General features: G+C 37.3%; 1 protein-coding gene across 6 annotated transcripts in view; it reads left to right on the plus strand.

Moving 5' to 3' along the window:
• pald1a (phosphatase domain containing paladin 1a) overlaps positions 1-18398 on the plus strand; it is a 60714-nt gene extending 42316 nt beyond the window's left edge. For 5 of the 6 annotated variants that reach the window (XM_065272266.2, XM_065272265.1, XM_065272269.2 and 2 more), the window contains exons 19-20: positions 12926-13081; positions 17805-18398. In XM_065272266.2, the coding sequence (XP_065128338.1) occupies positions 12926-13081; positions 17805-17957 (309 nt within the window). In that variant the 3' untranslated portion in view covers positions 17958-18398. Of the gene's footprint in view, positions 1-8463; positions 8571-12925; positions 13082-17804 lie in introns of those variants that run through there. The other variant, XR_010536308.1, reaches the window with a different exon arrangement.
• The last annotated feature ends 3047 nt before the right edge of the window (positions 18399-21445 follow it).

Here is a 21445-nt window from a genome sequence, read left to right on the forward strand (position 1 = left end):
CACTTGACAGTTTCACTGATTTCAGCCAGTTAAGCATATTTATAATATATGGAGTGAATAAAACAAGTTGGCACGCATATAGCGGCTGCAGTGCATAACAGAAGAGCAGTGCGTAGAAAAAGACAGCAGCGGTCTTCTACGTTTCTATCAAAAACTAATTAATTATAGTTTTTTATTTAAAATAAAAGCGATTACAAAGGAAATGTTTACTGTTCATTTTTTATTTATTTATTGTACACTGTAAAACCTAATAGTTAGCTTAACTCAAACCATTTAAGTAAACCGGTTGCATTAGACCATTTAAGTTTTAAAACACATACATTTAAGTACTGTGAACTTGAGTCATGTGCAATTATGCACTTATATTTAAGTAGTATGAACTTAAATATAAGTGCATAACTGCATATGACTCAATTTGTTTAAGTTCACAGTACTCAAATGTATGTGTTTTAAAACTAATGCAACCAGTTTACTTAAATGGTTTGAGTTGAGTTAACTTTTAGATTTTACAGTGTATGGAAAAATCCCACTTGAAGAAACAGACCGCCATTACATTTTTCCTCTCGCGTACCCCCTGGTGGCAGCTCACGTACCCCTTGGGGTGCGCGTACCACACTTTGGGAATCCTTGCACTAAAGATGAGATACAGTGACGCAACTCTTTAAAGTTTACACATCAAAAGATCTGAATCTGCTGATCTTTAAAGGATGATGACGTCTGACTGGAGCTGGACCGGAGACATTCAACCACTTAACACATTAAAATCACTTGAATGTAAACATTTGCAAACTTTTGAAACACGTTTAAATTATAAACTTTCCCTATCTAAATTGGCGTGTTAATCCGTGCGAGCTGAACCGTGGGTCGTGATCCGTACGGATCACAGATCAACTGAAACCCTTTGCAGCACTATAATCGATGAGGAAAATAATAGTTAGCTGCAGCTAGACACAAGCTCTTTCATTGTGCATCCCACACTGGACCTCTGACGAGTTAACTTGTAAAGAGAAAACACTTCCCTGTCAATGACGAGTTGTTTTGGCAATCTGTATTTCCGCTATTATCCACCAGGTGGACTCTTACCCAACTTATAACCAGAAAATATTCCCTTTGGGCAAACAGTTCAAACTACGACAATTATCTCAAGTTTTTGCTTAAAATTTTGTATTTTTGAAGAAACCTACCCGTATTTCAGAGGTGATAAAAAGAAAACAAATGAAGGTTGGATGAAAGTTTTTTTTGTTTGATATATTGTATGTGTATATATTTAAAGAAGCACAATTTCTGCAAAGCATTAAACTTTTGTGAAAATCATAAAAAATGTTGGCGGGGAAAGAGCTAATAGCCTGTGGACCCATTGACCTTCATCACAAATCTGTAAATTACCATGGTAAAATGAGTCCTTTATGATTTTAGATCACCTTTGTCTCTTGAATGTCTCATCTTCAGGTTTTTGAATAGGATAGTGTCAGAGAGTTGGATTGATCTCAATAATAATAGCTCAACATGTGTCAGGTCTATCTAAAGCACATGACATTTACACGCTTGACAGAATAACCTTCATTCATCTGAACTGTGCTCTTCTATACCAGGTTATTACTGCTTTAAAAACTTCATTGAAAGTGTTTATTTCTGTGTGGCTGCGGTTTGATCGATTCTGCTTTCAAGTTGTCGTCCAGCGTCAGAGCCAAATCATAGCGAAACAAAAAAGTCAAGCAGCTAATGAAATATTCCAGTAAAAGTGCAGGAAATGTAAATCAGGGCATGTGTGCCTAAAGAAAGGCCCTCATGGTTTGGACGGCAGTGTGGAAAAATATTTTCAGAAAGAAGAGAATGTTGAGAGAAAAGGTGTCTGACGTCACTGAGAGACGGGGATGAAGTTTAACCCAATGAGACCACCACACAAAATCTCATGATGGAAAACACGCATGTGTGTGTGTGTGTGTGTGTCTGTGTGTCTGTGTGTCTGTGTGTGTGTGGTGGGAAGAAAACGGGAGCGGTGCTTGCCTGCTATATAATACTGAGTTGTTGCTTCAGGTGAAGAGTTAAACTGTATTTTTTTTACGAAATCAATAACTGAAGAGCTCAGATGCAAAACCCTCTAAGTGCGTCTGACATGTTTCCATGTAAATGAGCTTTTTTTCATCAGACTCTTACAGTAATAGATTCTACCGCCTAAGTGTTATTTGTGAATGACCTGAGTCTGGGATTCTGCAGACGTGCTTCAAGCTTTCGGTTAATATCATGATCTCATTTTTTGAAGGAGGTGGCGTTTAGAGGCTTTTGCATCTGAGCTCCTCATTTATTATTATAACAGAATCATACACTGTAAAACATTTCTGTAAAAATTACAGTATTACTGGCAACTAGCTGCCAATGACTTACTGTAGATTATACATTTATGTTATTTACTGGCAACAGTTTCTTCAAAGTTAAATGTCAACCAGCTGCATAACTACAGCAAATATTTTACAGTGTATGATTTGATTTTACATCATAAGTTTGCATGTGAGTGAAACAATTAAACCTTTAGCTTGACTATAAACTTTTAATGTAGTGTTTCTGTTTTAATGAAACAGCGTTGTTGGCGTGAAACGGCAATAAACACATTCATCCCGTGCTGTTTGTGCTCTTAAATTCTGGTTGTGTAGTGCAGTTAAGCATCAGGTGACGCTTCAATAATACTTCATTTTCTACACTATATTTTATGCATTATAGTAAGCGTGCTTATTGTTTTCTTTCACAAATGGAGAGTTGGTGTGTTAAAGGGATAGTTCAGCCAAAAATAAAATCTGTCATCATTTTTTCATTCTCCTGTTCTTCTAAACCTCTATGAGTTTCTTTATTAAGTTGAAATCAAATGAAGATATTTTGATAAATGACCACTGACAGTTCCCATTGACTTCCATAGTATTTGTTTATCCTACTATGGAAGAAAAAATTTATTTATTGATTTATTGAAGCTTTTATTTTATGATGTGCATGTGTGTGACTGTACAGTTATTTGTACTGTGTGTGTTTTTGTGTTTGTGTTATGTACAGTACTGTGCGTGCTTGTGCGTGCGTGTGTGTGTGTGTGTGTGTGTTTGTGTGTTTGTGTGTGTGATACTGGCATAGTTGTGTGCGCAGTAATTTCTCTTCTACTCTCAGTCTCTCTGAAATACTGGCTGCGTATTTGCTTCACATTTGTATTTGTGGCTGGAAAATGGGAATGGGGGTGAACTGATGTCTGCTAAAGTCATTAAGTCTGTCTCTCTCTCTCTCTCTCTCTCTCTCTCTCTCTCTCTCTCTCTCTCTCTCTCTCTCTCATACACACATACGCACACACGAGAGGTTTCTCTATGGAAAGTGAAAGGGTCCAGTTTGTGCCGCCCACCACAGCATCCAGCTGATGTATGGACTGTGAACTGTGTGCTGTCTCTTGACAGAGAGCTCTGAATATTACAGCGTTTAGAACTGAAGGACAAAAGACTTAAATCATATTATCAGTCATTTCATATCACAGTAGAAAACATGATACAGATAATACCCATACAGCAAAAATATATAAAAACATATTTACTGAAATTTAATTAAATTAAATACATTTTTAACATAAAAAATATACTTTATAAAATTAACATATATTTCAAATACATTTCAGTGTTTCCTCTAGGATTTTTTTCAGCTGTGGCGGCAGGGGGCGCCCATGATGATTATACATGTAAAAAAAAATGTTTAATGTAGAATATAGGCTACAGTAAACTAACATGTATTTTTTTATAATTTTCACGCTGTCATTTACTTTTCCTTATATTTATAGCATATTGCTTTTCTATGTTTGATCTAAACTGTATTTTCTTAAAAAAACGTTACACAGCTACAAACGTAGTTCGATTCATTGTAGTTTTAATGTAGTTTGCATTGCAAGTTCGTCCTCGTGTTTAGCGTACAGAGCTGTTACAAAGTCATGCAGTCCTGTTTGATAATCCGCACCGCTGTGAATGACAGAACAACTGACCAGTTATCCGACATCAGCAGCAATTTTATTTCACACCCGTACCATTCGACATAAACTGTGACCCCGAGCCGGTCACACCGCAAATCGCGCAGTTAAATATAAACCTTTACCGGTCTTCAGACAGATCTTAAACACAAATAAGCACGGGACATTTAAAAACGAGTCGAATTTTGGTCTTGGATGTTAGACCCGCATTTTACTCGTCTATTGAGTCCCGACCTGCATCTACAACACAAATGACACGCGAATAGCCTATTACACCCGTTAGATCAAATATTATGCAGTTCACCCGCGGGTACCCCGACCCTGCTGTTTCGTCTGAAAACAGATAAAACAGTCTCACCGTCTGCCTCAAGTTTCTATTACCAACGTTCTTCTCTTCCACGGGAATAATGCAAGTTTCCTTACAAACAGATTTGACTATTAATGTCTTGCAGTCGCATATAAGTAGTATTCAGTATTTAGCCTTTTGTTTTTGGACAAATATCTTATCATTTAATGTGAAACTTTGTGAGTGTCGATCTAAAGCACAGACAATTGACTGACAGCTGAGCGCTCAGCAGTGCGCTGCGCTTATAGCCTATACTGAATAACTAATGGCCAGATAAGTTGATAATATGAGTACAGTGATTCCAAATGAATGTCCAAAAAACTCGTAATATGTTAAATCAAAAGTTAAATAAATGTCTTTTCTCGCAGCCCTGCGCTGTGTATTGGTGTAGATATGCGCCGGTGAACATCATATGCGTGATGACCTTGCAGCTTAAATTACCCTAAATTTATAGTCATAAAGATAAAAGTAAAACAACATTCGAAACTTCAAATGATGTATTTTTATTTGTGTAAACTCACAATAAGGAGAAAACCTTGTGCTTATTTATAATCATTAAAAACATGACGTGCTTTCTGCTGGTTTGGTTTTAGAGCGCGTCACAAAAAAGAACAGAAACTCAAATACTTTTTTATTCGTTTAGTCAATTTAATAATTATTTAAGTGCAACATATTTCGTATAGGCTTATTTATTTTATTATTATTTCTCAAAACAGAAACGTAGCTTAATAATCCTCTGTTGATTTAAATCTATTTGTGCATGAAACTAAACCCATGGAGGAAATTATGATATTTTAGGAGATTTATTTATAAATGAGTGAACAACGCAAATCCAGAAAGGAATTTATTTCTAGACAGCCAGTCTCGCAGAGCGGACATTTCGGTAGCTTTTTTGCGAGCTGCGGCTGTGGGTTTTGTCTAGAAGGGATACAGCAAATGCCGAAAAGTTAAGGATTAGATTTGGAGGTAGGATTATTAGGATGAAAACAGCGGTTCTGGCTAAATTAGATACAAATACATCCTACAATCGTGTGAAATTTTGTGTTTAGAGTTGGGTTTGGTTAAAGGATTAGGATAAAACAGTGCTCATCCAACGAGATTTCGTTTGCTGTATCCCTTCTATCCACAACCGCAGGCGTGGCGGGGATGTTTTAGGAGTGGCGGGCCGCCACGGTTGAATGTATATAGCGGAAACACTGCATTTTGCCTTATGGGATGTAAAATTAGAAATGTATTTGCTTGCTCTTGAAATACATTTTTAAATAAATGTTGATATATGGAGGTTTAAACTAACATATTTAAATAGCATATTTAAAGAGAAATTGTTTTTTTGTAGCTGTATGTTCAAGTTTATTTATTAAATAGCTTTGGGCAATTCAAAAAATTTACATGTATGCATTTAGCAGAAGTTTTTATCCAAAGTAACTTACAAATATTAGGAAACAATACAACGATTTGTCATAACAGTACAATAAACTAGCAGAGAAAAGTACTCCATGTCATTTCATTATTTATTTCTATTTAAAATGGATGCCTCTTAAAGTAAATATATAAATGGTTTGCTTCACTTATCTTTGTTTTTCTCTCAGCTCCACCTGCTGTCAGAGTTTTATTTTAAGAAATGAAGGTTCACAAGTCTTGATGTTTTGCTTGTGATGTTTGTGTCCATATGTTTGTCCTTCTCTATGAAGATAATTTCAGGTGTGCTGGCTCTGGTGTTTTGATGAAAGCTGTAGTTGAGATGTTAAATAGTTTTGTGTCTACAGAGATGTTTACTGATGATCTTCGTAATAATACAAGCACACCGGCTAAATAACGGTTGAAGAATTGGCTTCTTTTCAACTTTTAATGTGAGCTCGGCTTTGAGCATCCATTCGAATCTCCACATCAGACAAAGTGTGATTTGCTATTTGGTTTACTCTGTAGTTTATTTTGGCAAAGCTGCATGCATCTAATCATATAAAATGACTCAAAAACATTATATTGTAGTGATTAGAGCCTGTCTGTTAATGGTTAACACATTTGAATACAGATGACGGAGATGGTGGCAGTCTGAGTTGTGTTTGTCAAGTTCATGTATCATTTTCACTGTCAGACTGCTCATACAGATTCCCAACATTCCTGCTGATAAAATCCCAGTTGGAATGATTGAATCCATTGGCTGACTGTTAAGGGCTGGAGTGGAAATGTATAAATGATGACATAATACTGACATGGCTGAGCTTCAGTGATTTAAATGAGGAAAATACTGTTAAATTGTCATCTTCTCTTCCTTTTAATGTGCCAGATCTCCACATGCATATGTTTCTTTGGAATGACTGGAATCTCTTTCCCGCCACGTGCATCCCGCACATCTTCTGTGTGCCTGTCTGTGTATGTATGCATGCGTGTGTGTGTGTGTGTGTGTGTGTGTGTTCATGTTTGTGCATGTCTGTGTCTGTACACAGGTCGGCACCCTGAGCATTTCATTCTGATTTCATCTGCTGTTGTTGATGGATGAATGTCATGCAGGGGAAGTCTCAGCAGAACAGTTCACTTGTAAAATAATTAATATTCCTATTTTTCCAAATACTTATTTCCTTACAATGACAGGGGATAGAGACAGAAGTTTTGATTAAAACAATGACATCAATCAAATGTTTTCATAAAAGTGTTTAAAATAATTACAGTTTACTATAAAATGTTACTAAAAGGTTTTCTGCTGTCTGCCGTTGGTTGGACAAACACACAAGTAGTCCCATCACAAACTCATTGGCTGAATTATTGTTGTGTCGTCTGTCAGCACAAATCCTCTGAATCTGTTTGTGGTCCGCTGAAGGAAAATTCATACAGGTCTGGAACGACATGAGGGTGAAGAAATGATGACAGAATATTAATTTTTTATGAGAAATATGATTGTGTAACTGTGTGTGGTTGTTTTGGCTGTCCGGAGGAAATCTGAGATTGGCTGTGGATTTTTTTATTCGTTCATAAGGAATGTTGGAATTGATTTCATGCGAGCTGCTGTATAGATGAATGTTTGAGACACACGCACGCACGCACGCACGCACGCACACACACACACACAGACACACACACACACACGCACACACACACACACACACACACACACACACACACACACACACACACACACACACACACACAGAGAGACACACACACACACAGAGAGACACACACAGGTAAAAAAATACAGTCATGCTGTCAGTGTGGGGATGTGTTGCACTGGAGTTATGAACATCTGTTGTGTGTGTGTGTGTGTGTGTGTGTGTGTGTGTGTGTGTGTGTGTGAGTGGAGACTTTACACATGTCTCACAGGTGTTAGTCCTATCATGATCCAGCTTCTCTCTCTCTCTCTTTGTGTGTGGGTGTGTAGTATTCAGAAACTCCTGGGAGTTTAGGGCACACATGGTAGTTATGGTGCACATACACGTTAAACCAGCTGTTTAATGAACCACAATAAGCTACAATATGCAGAGGTTTGTGTATACCTATAGTTCAGCTGGTTGTGTGTGTTGCTAGCAGCACTGAAGGGTTGTGGGTTCAATATTAGGGGTTAGGATTTTTGCACCCGATACAGAGTACCGATTTTTTTGTCATTATGATCGTCTGATGCCAATGCCCCATTCTGATTCTTCAAGCTGATTATGTGCTCTTTGGCTGTAACGGTTAACTCTTTTTCTAGATAAAGTAATAGCGTAGATGTTGCCTTTCACTGTAAAAAAATCCATAGAAATTACAGCAGCTGGTTGCCGGTAACTTACTGTAGATTTTACTGCGTGTTGCTTTAATAGCATGTTAATAAAATTGTGTTGTTAAAATTAATTTACGTTTTTAATGTTTTATTTTGACAGCCATAATAATCAGCCATCAGAGAAATAAGCAAAGAATTTGAGTTTAGACGTCCTGTCTGTCCAAGCAACATACAAACAGATTCATTTACAGAAACCTTTCCTATAAGCCTTGGTTTCAATTTACACTTTTATCCAGAGTGACTTTTAGTGCATTAATGGTACATTTGTACATGGGAATTGACCCCATGATCTTTTATCCATGTTAATGTAATGCACTACATATTGAACAACTACTAGTCAGTCTGAAAAACTAAACACAGTGTTTGTTTGTTTTTCAGAAGAGTGTTTAAAGTCTGAGTGGATTCTGACTCGAGGTTTGGGCTTTGCAGTTCAGTCAATCTGATTGAAGTTTCCAGATTAATGTGAGATAATCTGCAGACAGGCAGTGAGTTTATCATTAATGTCTCTCTGTTTCATCTCTCAGGAACATAACTGAGGAGCTCTGATGTTTATAAATCGTGATGTAACGTCAATTCTTGCGCTGTGATCTCAGATCAGATGTTTGTAGGAATGGATGCTGTATTTGTTAGTTGTAGTGATTTTTTTGGTATATATCAAATTGAGCAAAAACTTTTTTTTGGCCGTGGAGTTTTAGGCTTTAACGTTGTGTGTGTGCGCGCTCAGACTAGTTTCATGATTTGTGAGTGTGTGTTTGTGTACTGAAGTGACTATACGGGACGACAGTGTGTCATTAGCAGGTGATAAAGTGTCTGGGTTCGAGTTTGTGATCTCTTTTCAATGTGAAGTCTTCCCCATGACCTTTCACCTCTGCAGGTCATCCTCACACTTTGACCTTCTCATTCATAAATTCTTTGTCACCTTGGAGAATTCGGTCCTGTTCTCTGATTGGCCGAAAATCTGTTTTACTTGTACTTATCATTAAAGTGTTTTCTTTGACCACTGCAAGTATAGCAACACTTCTGTTGTTAGGGTCGATGTACTAAAACGTGTAAAAGAGAGATTGTCGCTGACTCCATCGCCTTGTGTGTCCAGTTTTGGTTTTGTTTAGGTTTTCTGACCTAAGAAGTGACTGCTGTTATCTCTGTATACCCGTAAGCCCACACAAGCTGGTTCAACCTAAAAAGAACGTAACTGGCCTTGTTAAACAAACAAGTAACTATTAGACATATCATGAAAATCTATAATTGGGTCCCCAGTGCTTCTATCAACTTAAAAAATGTGAAAAAGATCAACCCAGTAACTTAGTTTTGGTAAAAACTTCTGTGCAAGCTTTTGAAAAAATAGCTCATTCAGATTTTGCCTGTTTTGTGACATAGGAAGCACGTTTTACTATAATAATACCGCCCATTAATCTGCACCATCCAACCACATCACTGACATTTAGTGCAGAGAGGAAAAACTAATTGACAGCACAATTGAGCTTCAATTTAACAAACCACCATCATTGCACCCAGTGTTTGCACTTCATCAGCTCATTTGCATTTTAAAGGACACACCCCAAAAACTCCAAATCCGAATATTTAAATAAGGTAAAATAAATTCATTCAACTCAAAATGTCTTGTTTAACGAGATAAATCATGCAATTCTTTTATTAAACTAAAACACTTTTTAGTCAAGCTGCACACATTACATATCAGGCATTTATAACACATCTCATCTGTGCATTAATGGCTATTATACCGGCCATTCCCAAACTGTGGTCCGCGGACCACTAGTGGTCCGTGAGGGTACTGCAGGTGGTCCGTGAAAAGGCAAAATAAAAATATGTATATTTTAATATTTTAAATATGTTCATATTTTGGGCGAACGTGTACTGCTGCCTAATAAACGTTACTGTGAACTCATTCACTCATTCACGCTCTCTCAGTTTAACGTCGTTCAATAGGGTGCCAGATTTGTATATTCTTCCAGGCGAAAACCCGACTAAAACACACTGTAAACAGGCCTTAATGTGTAGCGGAAAAAACACCCAATCTGGCAACACCGCCACCTCTCGGCGTTCACCAGTCACGCTGCATGCGTCATCACAACAACACAGACGCTGCTGAAATTCCTGCCGCGCAACTAAAATAGTTTAACATTAAATAACATCACATTTGTCCTAAATCGTTAACGATTAACATAGGCTGCTAACGCATATTCCGGATCTTGAAATAGACTTTGAATAAGCTCACGCTATTTAACATGCACGTGTGGTGTGCAATACCTGCTAGTTGTCATACACGCAATGCCTCGCAACGCTTCTCGGCCGGGGTGCGACCCCCACCCAGCTAGCCTTTCAAGGTATGTGTAAGCAAATACAAAAATTAAAAGACAGTCAATGCTAATGTAAACCCTGGTTGGATAAGGATTTAAAGTTGGACATGAAGATGAAATCTGACGCATTTAGCTTCAGTGTTAAAACTGATCAAATAATTGCTGTCTGTGGTGGTTCTATATGGGCTATAATGGCAATCATTTAAAAAAAATAATATGGGAAAAAATAACTATAAATTAGTTCATTTTAAAATTTGTGAACTGTGAACTAAACTAGTTCATGTAGAAAGTGAACTTTCCCAACACTAAGAATATGTATATAAATAATTATGATATAAGGTTAAGAAACCTGTTGTACTGATGTGATGACCAGTTATAGTTTTAGTGCTATTAAGACTATTTAGATGTGCAGATTAATTCAGGACTTTGTGTAGACATATTTTATAATAATTATTATGAGGTGGTCCGTGAAAATTCTTGATTACAAATAGTGGTCCACACACACAAAAAGTTTGAAAACCCCTGTATTATACCACGGGTCTGTTGAATGCTGTATTATGATTGGTCAAGAAATGTTCTACAGGTATGCATTATTTTTCAATAGCCGCACACCTAACTTGTCAAATTTCTTAAAAATAATCACCAGAGCAATGTTTGTGGTAATCGTGGTATAAGAGGAATAATTGACTCCGGTCCTTTGAATTATTAAAAAATAATGCACACCCGTGCAATGGCCCATCGTCAATTATTCCTTACTTATGTTAAATAAAGTTAAAGCAAAGTAAGTATACTCAAAGTCCTTTGGCATCACTCTGCCATCATAGTCATGGTTTCCCGAAGAAAAACTGTAAGTTAAGTGGGTAAGGTAGTGCGGGGGCGTGGCAAAGTTGTAGAAAGTCTGGTGAACGATGATAGATGGCGCAAAAGTTGTAAAAACTGATTATTTCCCGTCTGCGCTATTCTCCGAGATGTTTTATCAACTGGCTAGTTATCCTCCAGACGGTGATGGTCCGGACCACGTGTTTCTCAATTCAGCCGTGTGGCGTGCGGTGTGAAGAGCGTCGGCACTATTCTCCGAGATGCACTTGACAGCCTTTTTTGCAGCTTTTTTTTTGAACAACCTAGTTAAGGCGGTAGGGTTTCCCAGCTTAGGCGGGCTGCCCGAACTGGAAAGTGCTGCGGGAAACCCTGAGAGTTGCTGTGCACGCTGCTGCTGTTGTTGTCGTCTCCTCTCAGATTTTGTGATAAAATGGCAGTCCAGCGTGCAACATTTTTTTCTCAGGGTTTCAGTTCAGTTTACTTATCTGCATTAAAACAAAATGAGGGTTAACAGTGAACTGGCTGATCTCTGTGATGACTTCATGATGGACTGAATCTGTCACACTCCATCACAGAGCAGACACACACACACACACACACACACACACACACACACACACACACACACACACACACACACACACACACACACACACACACACACACACACACACAGACAGTCATATAGACAGACAGGTAAAAGGTGATAATTACGGTGAAAGCTAAGCTGATGTGCTTATTAAAAACCATCCACATTCAATTCACCATCTGCTGCTGGGATTTACCTGTAAAACTGCTCATAAAGCCAGACAAATATTTGTGTGTATCTGTGTGGGATGTAAAAGCTTATTTGATTACATGAGACATTTCCCAAATCCGTTTCCCAGCCTAACAGTAACTCCCGGTGCGGGACCTTTAACATGTTCAAGATGATAAAACATTTAGTGTTTCTGTCTCCAGTTTGTTTTACAGCTTCAGCACCTCGGCCAAGCCAAACAAAACTCTTTAAATATAATGATTATCTCTCTCAGAACGGAGGGGGTCGGGAGATCTGTTCTCAGATCAGATCTGTTTCTTTCTTCTTGCATGCCACAGCAAAGCTTACTTGAAGTTAATGAAACATTACTGCGAATTAAAGAGCGAGCGAGTGAGAGACTGGGTTATATGCAGGCAGGCACTAAACGTCTCCAGCGACGTGAATGGTGAAGTAATTGGCAGCAGCTCTTCTGTGTTTGGTGTCTGACTGTGCATGTAATTGGCCTTTTTATGCTCTGCGGTTCTTTTGTTAGAACGCTCTGAGGTAGAAGAAAATATTACAACTCATTTATCTCCTGTAGTCTGCTGCTTTCAGTCCTGATTTCATTTTAAAACACGCCTCTTGTTTGCCTGTGGTTTTGGACATCTGGTTTGCTGAAATGTGCTTTAGAGCAGATAAAGCTGCATCAGCACAAATGTACAAGATCATTTAACAATCTTTAATCATCATTAATGTTTTCTTATCCTCTGATCTCTGGAGGTCCACATGTGTCATGGAAACTTTGCATGCAGTGAACACTAAATCTGTTGATGTTCAAATCTTTGACTTTTGTCTTTCAGGAGTGACATCTATTTCTTTTGCATTTTGGTTGCAAATCACTAAAATGTTTATTAATCAGTAATGACATCATTAGAGTCTGATTGTGTCTCATTTGTGTGTTTGACAGATCAAGAGCTCTAAATGTGAGACGGAGATTGAGGCTTTAACACTGAAGAGTTTGTTGTACCTGGAGCGTTACATCTACTTGATCCTCTTCAACACATACCTGCATCTGGAGAAGAGAGACTCGTGGCAGCGCTCCTTCAGCGACTGGATGATACAGGTGACGTCAGATAAATGCTAATGCTACATACACACCAAAAGTGAAGCATCGCGTTTCTCGCTCTAGATTACTCATGGGATTAAACTTTGTGTCATGCGAATTTTTGCAGCATTCGAGCCGCCCAATTTGCGTCATTTGCATGGCCCCGTGCAAATTCACGTCTATTGGTGGGTGTCTATGGGAGGGCGTTTATTGGCACCTTTGCATGTAATCTACTCGCACAAATTGATGAATTTGCGTTTGGTGTGTACGCCCCATAACAGCTGTTTTGTCCTGAAACTGCTGGAACTGTGTGAACGGCCACTACGGTCCCTAACTAAGGCCATCATGAAACATCAGTGAGGTATTAAGGTTTAGATCTGGGGTTTTCAAACTCTGGGATAAAGTAGGTCATGTAAAGTTGCTTGGTAACACTTTACTTGAAAGGGTGTTCATAAGACTTACACAACACCTTCATAATCATGACATGACACGTGTTATAAACATGACGGCGATTTTATGCACGACTGTCATTAAGTGTCATTTGTTCAGTTGTGTAATTTTTTATGCAAAAATGACATTGTTTGAGATGTTTTTGTTATGACAACTTGACCTAAACCAATACATCATAACTTGTCATGACAACTTGACATTACCAAAACAACATAACTGACAACTTTTTACCAGTGATAAATTAAATATCATTAAGTGTTAATACTCTGTCATATAGTTTATAACAGGGTCATGAATATTCTTCAGTCCATAATGTTTTTTTTAAGTTTCCTCCAGGTGTTAAAAAAATAAAATTAAACATCCAATAATAGTAATAACTAGATAGGTACATTTCCTGAAGAAAATGTGAAGTGGTGCTTGCTGTGGCAAATTTCTGGGGACAAAATCTTCTAACAATGATTTTACACCCAGTCACGAGTAAAAACAATCCAAACCCTGTTTCTCTACAATGTTCTGATGCGGAGATATAAGGCTTTGTTTGTTTGGTTGCTAGGGTACTGTATATGGTTGCTAGGGGAAAAAATGGCATCCATTAGTGATTACACTCCAACGCTGCGTCCCAAACTGCCTACTTCCATTCTATATAGTAGGCAAAGAGTACGAGAAGTAGTGCTTTTCGCCTACTATATAGTATGGAAGTATGCGGTTTGGGACGCAGCCCAAGTCACCAGTCAAACGGTCCAACCCTCATGTTTCTATGATGTTCTAATGCGAAGATATAAGGCTTTTTTACTCTGTTGCTAGGGTACTGTATTTGGTTGTAAGGGAAAAAAATTGGCATCCACTAGAGATTTATTGCATTTGGAGACCGATTCACTTAAATAAAAATAAAAACAGTAGAATAATGGGTTATGCCATGCAGCGTTGGGTCCAAATAGCTGTTAATTACATTAAATGAATTACATTTCTTTGTTAGTTTTCTCTTCTATGTCAGAAATGTTTAAGTTCTGTTAGTAGTGAGTTTTTTATGTATTGTGCACATAAATAAAATTAATTATAATTTTGAAATGTCTCTTGCATTTTGTTTAAAATTATTTGAAATCGTATTAACACTCATTGACATTTCATTGACAAATTATATTTGTACCACTGTAGTTGAGGTCAAGAAAAATATTCATGATGCTGTTATACAACTACTTGACAGAGTATTAACACTTAATGACATTTTAATGCCATGTTAACCCATAAAGCTAGGTAGTTTCTTAAGTTTGATAATTATTCTGCTATGTCATTATGACAGATTTATGACAAGTTACGATGTTTGTGTTTATGTCAAGTTTTCATAAAAATTACATCTCAAACAAAAATGACATAACTGAACACATGACACTTAATGACAGGTGTCATAAATGTGCATAAAATCTCCTTCATGTTCATGACATGTGTCATGTCAGTCATATGCACACCTCTTCAAGTAAAGTGTTACCAGTTGCTTTGCTATTGTGGTGAATGACTAGCAATGACAATGATTTTAATATTACATCAATTATTTTGATATTTCAATGAAATTTACTAACTACTAAAAATTGAAAAACTATTGAATTATAAAAGAGGTAAAATGTGCATTTCATGCAGGGTTCCCACGGGTTATGGAATTTCTGGAATATCATGGAATTTTAAAAGGTCTATTCCAGACATTCCTGATAAGAATGAATAAATGTGTTTTTATATGAAGTCATGGAATATCAGGCATTTTTGTTTGTGGCTTTGGCCGTTTATTAGCATTGTTTACTCATTTCAGGCATTTATGCTAAATTTGATAAACTCACGGTGTACACTACATTATCCAGACTCACGGCATCCCAGACATAGGTCATGGAAATTCAGGTTTTTGTCAGTGAAAGTCAGCAAATTTAACATTTGGCTTAGAGTGGGAACCCTGTCATTTTCCATTTAAATATATGTTGGGGGGTCACGGGATCGACTATACCTAATTGAGTGGGTCGCAAAATGAAAAAGTTTGTGAACCACTGGTTTAGAAGAGTCTGTGATGTGACACATTTTAGGACAAATAAAAAAATGTATGTTCAGTATCTCAGACATTGATGTGTGTCATTTACTAAGATGTTCATCTAAACTGTTCCCAGCCATTATTAACCATTGCTTTGTTCTTTTTGGTCTTTTTTCATTTAGATGTTTTTTCTGTTGTGTATGAGTTTATATTAGCATTATTAAAGGTCTTGTAAGGTCTCATGTAGAGAGGTTTAGCTGTGGTTAATGATCAAGTCTAGAATTTATTGCCATTCCAAACAAGTGACTGTTGCCCCCCTGCACCCAATAATGTGGCTTCTCCTGCATGAGTTACTGGAAACTTCTGAACACAGACTACAAGATTGAACTCCTGAATGGGAACTGTGGGATGTAGATTTAGATTGAGATAACTCTGTCTATGTAAAAGTGTTTTTTCTTTCAGTCCTCAGTGTGTGTTGTTTGGGTTGAGCTGGGGTTAAAGGTCAGCTGTAGGGTCTCTCTCTCTCTATGTTATACAACACAACTAGATCATGCTGAGGTTGTTTAAGGCTTCAGAGCACAATGTGAGATTGTGTAGATGTTTGTTTATAAGAGCTGTTCGATTTATGCCAGAAGCATCATTGAGTTTTAAACAATGAGCAGTGATGAACATGAGCCTGAAGAGCTCTGATAACCTCAGATGACTGATGGGATGGCAATCCAACCTAAAAACCATTGCACTGCTAATGTCATGATCAACCAATTGAGCTAGCTCTCTCTCTCTCTCTCTCTCTCTCTCTCTCTCTCTCTCTCTCTCTCTCTCTCTCTCTCTCTCTCTCTCTCTCTCTCTCTCTCTCTCTCTCTCTCTCTCTCTCTCTCTCTCTTTCTCTCTCTTTCTCTCTCTCTCTCTCTCTCTCTCTCTCTCTCTCTCTCTCTCTCTTCCTTCTCTCTCCATTGACAGTCTGTTTGATGAGGTGATTTATGTTCAGTAATATTGTGTGTTTGTCAGGAGATTTCTCTTCCTAAAGAAGAGCAGACGTTGATAGATGGATCTTTGCTCACATAAAGTCTTTGTGCATACACTGCAGATCTGTGTGTGTGCGTGCATGTTCTGTCCTTCTTGTGTCAGGTTTGTGTTTTCCTTCTAGCAGTGGTGGTGTGAGTGTGATTTCACAGGATTCACATCTGAATCAGTGATGGTTTGTAGTGTAAACCATTTGTTATGAAACCATCATAAGTAATAATTAGGGTTGGGCATCGTTTCAAATTTATTGATTCTGTTTCTAAATTCGATTCTGGAACGATTCTTTGTTTCGATTCCAATTGGGGTGAAACTAGAGCTAGGCAAAAAATATAAATCTCATTAGTAAAGCCGGTTTGGTGATAAGTAGTAAATCACCTAGTCACCTAATGAGTAGTCATCACCTGCTTTCAGATGAAGGGGCATTTACTACACAGAGCCGTATTTCACAGAGAAGATCGCAAAATGGTATCCAGTACAGGAAAGTATTTCTCAGAATTATGAATGCGATTTTGCGATCTTCTCTGCAAAACTGCAAAACTTTTAAACAAATGTGGCTAGGCTAGCTCACAATGATTTTTTTATGATTTTCCTTTGTAACATAACACCTAACTAAATGATGCGCACTGTACAGATGACATGAAAATTATGTGACCGTGCGGTCCGGAATTGTTAAGTGGAATTGAAATTATATTTTTATAACAAGGATCTGATTCTTTTCTTATGCATCCGATTCTTTTCTTATGGATCAGATTCTTTTCTTATGCATCCAATTTCTTTCTTATGGATTTGATTATTTTCTTATGGTTCCGATTTCTTTCTTATGGATCCGATTTCTTTCTTATGGATTTGATTATTTTCTTATGGTTCCGATTTCTTTCTTATGGATCCGATTCATTTCTTCCGGTTCCTTTCTCGTGGATCCAATTCCTTTGCCTTTTATCTTTTCCAGATCCCATGACCTCTTACATCCTTAACTTCTGTGGCCTTGACTTTTCCAGCTCTTTTACTAGCACATGTTTTGCCTGCTTAATTGCTGGATGTTTCACCATGGTAAAACAAAGTAAACTATACAGGCTGTGTTGGTTTTACACTGTGTGTGTCTGTGTTTTTTTACGCCGTCATGGCCAGATGTCACCAGTTCACATTAACCACAAGTGAACGAATCGCTCTGTAAAAACCTGTACATTAAAAAGCATGTGTTAAATCATGAATACATATAACGGATTTCTCAATGTTGTTTGTGTTTGATGTGTTTAGGTGGCTGCTCAGGCCGGTGTTTATGACTTGTTGAATCAGCTGGGCTTCTCAGAATTTGAGGACCTGAGAGGCTCAACTTTATCTTGTCTGCGTCACCGCTGGATGAAGGAGAATCATCATCATCATCTGCCCTTCAGAGGAGAATTCATCTGAGAAGCTGCCAGTGCTTTTGTTTATGTCTTTCAGTTTACAGTTTTCTTTAATCCTGCATCAGTCGTGACTGTGAGAAACATCAGATCAGATGTTTACATGAATCTCCATCACGCCTCGGAGCAGATGATGTTGTTTTTTACTCATTCCTGTTTATTAATGTTAGTAATGATGTTGTAGGTGATATTTCCTCTTTATCTGTTAATGCAGGCATTTTTTACACCCTTTTTTAATCTGTTTTTAATTTAATGTTTTTTTTTATATAATCGATTGCTTTAGTTATGATGTTATGCGCATTTGTATGTATAGTTTTATCCTGTTTCTAATCATTTTCATCTTTTTTCGTGTTTTAAAAGTGCAGTAACTGTGTGTTTTTTAAATAGTAATAAGCAGATTTCATAATGAAGACATTGGCAGTCTCCATTAAAACACTTTTGTAACAGATTTGTGTGCAGTTTTTATTGTGTGCAGAACTTTTACTATATGAATCTGAAAGAAATGTCTCCAATACCAAAAATGAAGCATTAAAAAAGCACGTTTTATTTGGGGAATCTATCATGTGTTTTACTGTAGGGCTATTAAGATATTCAGAGATCTCCTTTCCAGTTTATTGCTGCTAGTAAAGATATTACCAGAACTTGAACTTAATCTGCTAGCTTCTCATTTGCATTTAATATATACGGCATGAAGACATAGGCACACTGAAAAAAAACTGCTTTCTTACTTAGTATTTTTGTCTTGTTTTCAGGACAAATATCTAAAAATTCTTAAATTGAGATGCTTTTTTTAAGCAAAATGATTTAAGAAAATAATTCAAGTTTTAAGACAAAAATATACAATTTAAGTAAATTAGTGCTTAAAACAAGCAAAAATCTGTCAGTGGGGTCAGAAAATCTTTTGTGTTTAAGAAAAAAGTTGAAGATTTTTTGGCAGACACATTGGCAGATTTTTTGTTTTAAACATAAATTCACTTAAATTGTAATGTTTTTCTTGTCTTTTAAAGACTTATTTTCTTAGGTCATTTTGCTCATCAAGTAAAACTTCTTATATTAAGATGTATTTTGATATTTGTACTAAAACAAGACAAAAATACCAAGTCAGTAAATGAATTAAATGAAGTAATTAAATCTATTATTCGCATGGCTTGACTAATTATTATTTTATAATTAGGTGTGTGCTTGTAAAAGCACGTTATTTCTGTATAGTACAGGTTTATATCTCTGTGTACATGGCTTTTATAGCACATAAATATTTCAATAACATACGGTGTGTTGTATTAGATGAGAAACATGCTTTGCATGATGGGAAGTGAGGGATCAGAGTCTCATTAGTGATGGGCTTCAGAGGCTTTGTGGTTTTTAATTGTGTGTGGAGAAGCAGAAGAGCTCAAGCCCTCGCTGGGTTGAAAGGGTTTATTTTCTGTGATGTCATCGGTGTGGTTGAGCTTAAATTATCCACAGAGACAAAACAAGAACAAGCTCGCACAAAACACAGCAGAAAGACCAAACTGACCAAAGTTAAAAAAAAACCCAATGTTTTCATAACTGAAAGAATCACGGTATGGAGTATTATTGGTGTTTGCTATAGCAGTATTATTAATGTTGTTTAGATTCAGATGATCCACAACGCCGACACAAATCATGCAGGTTATTCAATTATGTGATGTTACTTTCCAAACAATACAATTAGATTTGGCAGCTTTGTTTATTAGATGTGTTTTATCTTAAGGTCAGTAGCAGTAACATCTGTTGCTTTCATTTCTACTGTGGGGTTTGTGCTGTAAATATTTGATGAGTTTGAATAATAACTATAACAAACACTTGTTGTAGACATTTTCTATTGTAGTTTTTGGGAAAGTATTGCTCCTCTTTATCTCCACAGGTGAGCAATGTAATGTGATGTTTAACAGTACATTAAAAACCCCAATAAGACTGTACTACTCATGCACTTTTATTTCCAGTTGAAACTAAATGATTTTAGTATTCTTTAGCAGTGTATTATGTGTGTCAGTTTGCTAAATAATAAAGTAAATGACAGTAGATGAAAGTAAGCATGCATGGGTGCTGAATGATCCTGGTTATAAATATGAACTCCATGCATGTGAGAGGAAAAACATTGGCCCTTTTGAAACTCTGATACAGTAGATGTTTGCTTGCTGTGATCACAGCCTGGCTATCAGCAGCTATGAAAGTGCTCAGGGTTTTTATCACACTGTGAGACTCTGAGAGATGAATCCAAATGAAACCAGAGAGCTGCAAATTAAAGACGTCCAATGCCAGAGACTGACGGGGTCAGGACCCCCAGTTGAGAGTTTACTTTATAGCTTAACTTCATTTAGAGAGACACAACCTTTAACTTTCCTGCTGAAAGCTGAAACCCGAAGCTCAGGAGATCGGTGAACCTTGGGTTTCCTTTTATAGATGTGAGAAATGTTCAGCTTCTGTCTTTCCTCAAACACACTTCTGTATTAATGAAGACTTTACACAAGAACACCACTAATGAGCATCTTAATATCATCACAGTGTGTTAACACAGATCACTTACAGTCTCAGATGTAGACTTTAATAGTTACACAAAGTTTATGTTAAACCTTTGGTTTTTGCGCAACCTCTCTCACTTATTTTCAATGCTGCACAAACCTAACAAAATTAATAATCTGCTAAGTCAGTTTCACATTAACTTCATAAAGACAATAATAAAAAATACCATACACTCACTTAAAGGATTATTAGGAGCACCATACTAATACTGTGTTCGACACCCTTTCACCTTCAGAACTGCCTTAATTCTACGTGGCATTGATTCAACAAGGTGCTGAAAGCGTTCTTTAGAAATGTTGGCCCATATTGATAGGATAGCATCTTGCAGTTGATGGAGATTTGTGGGATGCACATCCAGGGCACGAAGCTCCCGTTCCACCACATCCCAAAGATGCTCTATTGGGTTGAGATCTGGTGCCATTTTAGTACAGTGAACTCATTGTCATGTTCAAGAAACCAATTTGAAATGATTCAAGCTTTGTGACATGGTGTATTATCCTGCTGGAAGTAGCCATCAGAGGATGGGTACATGGTGGTCATAAAGGGATGAACATGGTCAGAAACAATGCTCAGGTAGGCTGTGCATTTAAAAACCAATTGGCACTAAGGGGCCTAAAGTGTGCCAAGAAAACATCCCCCACACCATGACACCACCACCAGCAGCCTGCACAGTGGTAACAAGGCATGATGGGTCCATGTTCTCATACTGTTTACGCCAAATTCTGACTCTACCATCTGAATGTCTCAACAGAAATCAAGACTAGGGCAACATCTTTCCAGTCTTCAACTGTTCAATTTTGGTGAGCTTATGCAAATTTTAGCCTCTTTGTAGCCCATCCGCCTTCAGGTTGTGCGGGTTGTGGCTTCACAAATGCTTTGCTGCATACCTCGGTGGTTATTTCAGTCAAAGTTGCTCTTCTATCAGCTTGAATTATTCGGCCCATTCTCCTC

Source organism: Paramisgurnus dabryanus, chromosome 1, assembly GCF_030506205.2.
Source record: "Paramisgurnus dabryanus chromosome 1, PD_genome_1.1, whole genome shotgun sequence".
Lineage (NCBI taxonomy): Eukaryota > Metazoa > Chordata > Actinopteri > Cypriniformes > Cobitidae > Paramisgurnus > Paramisgurnus dabryanus.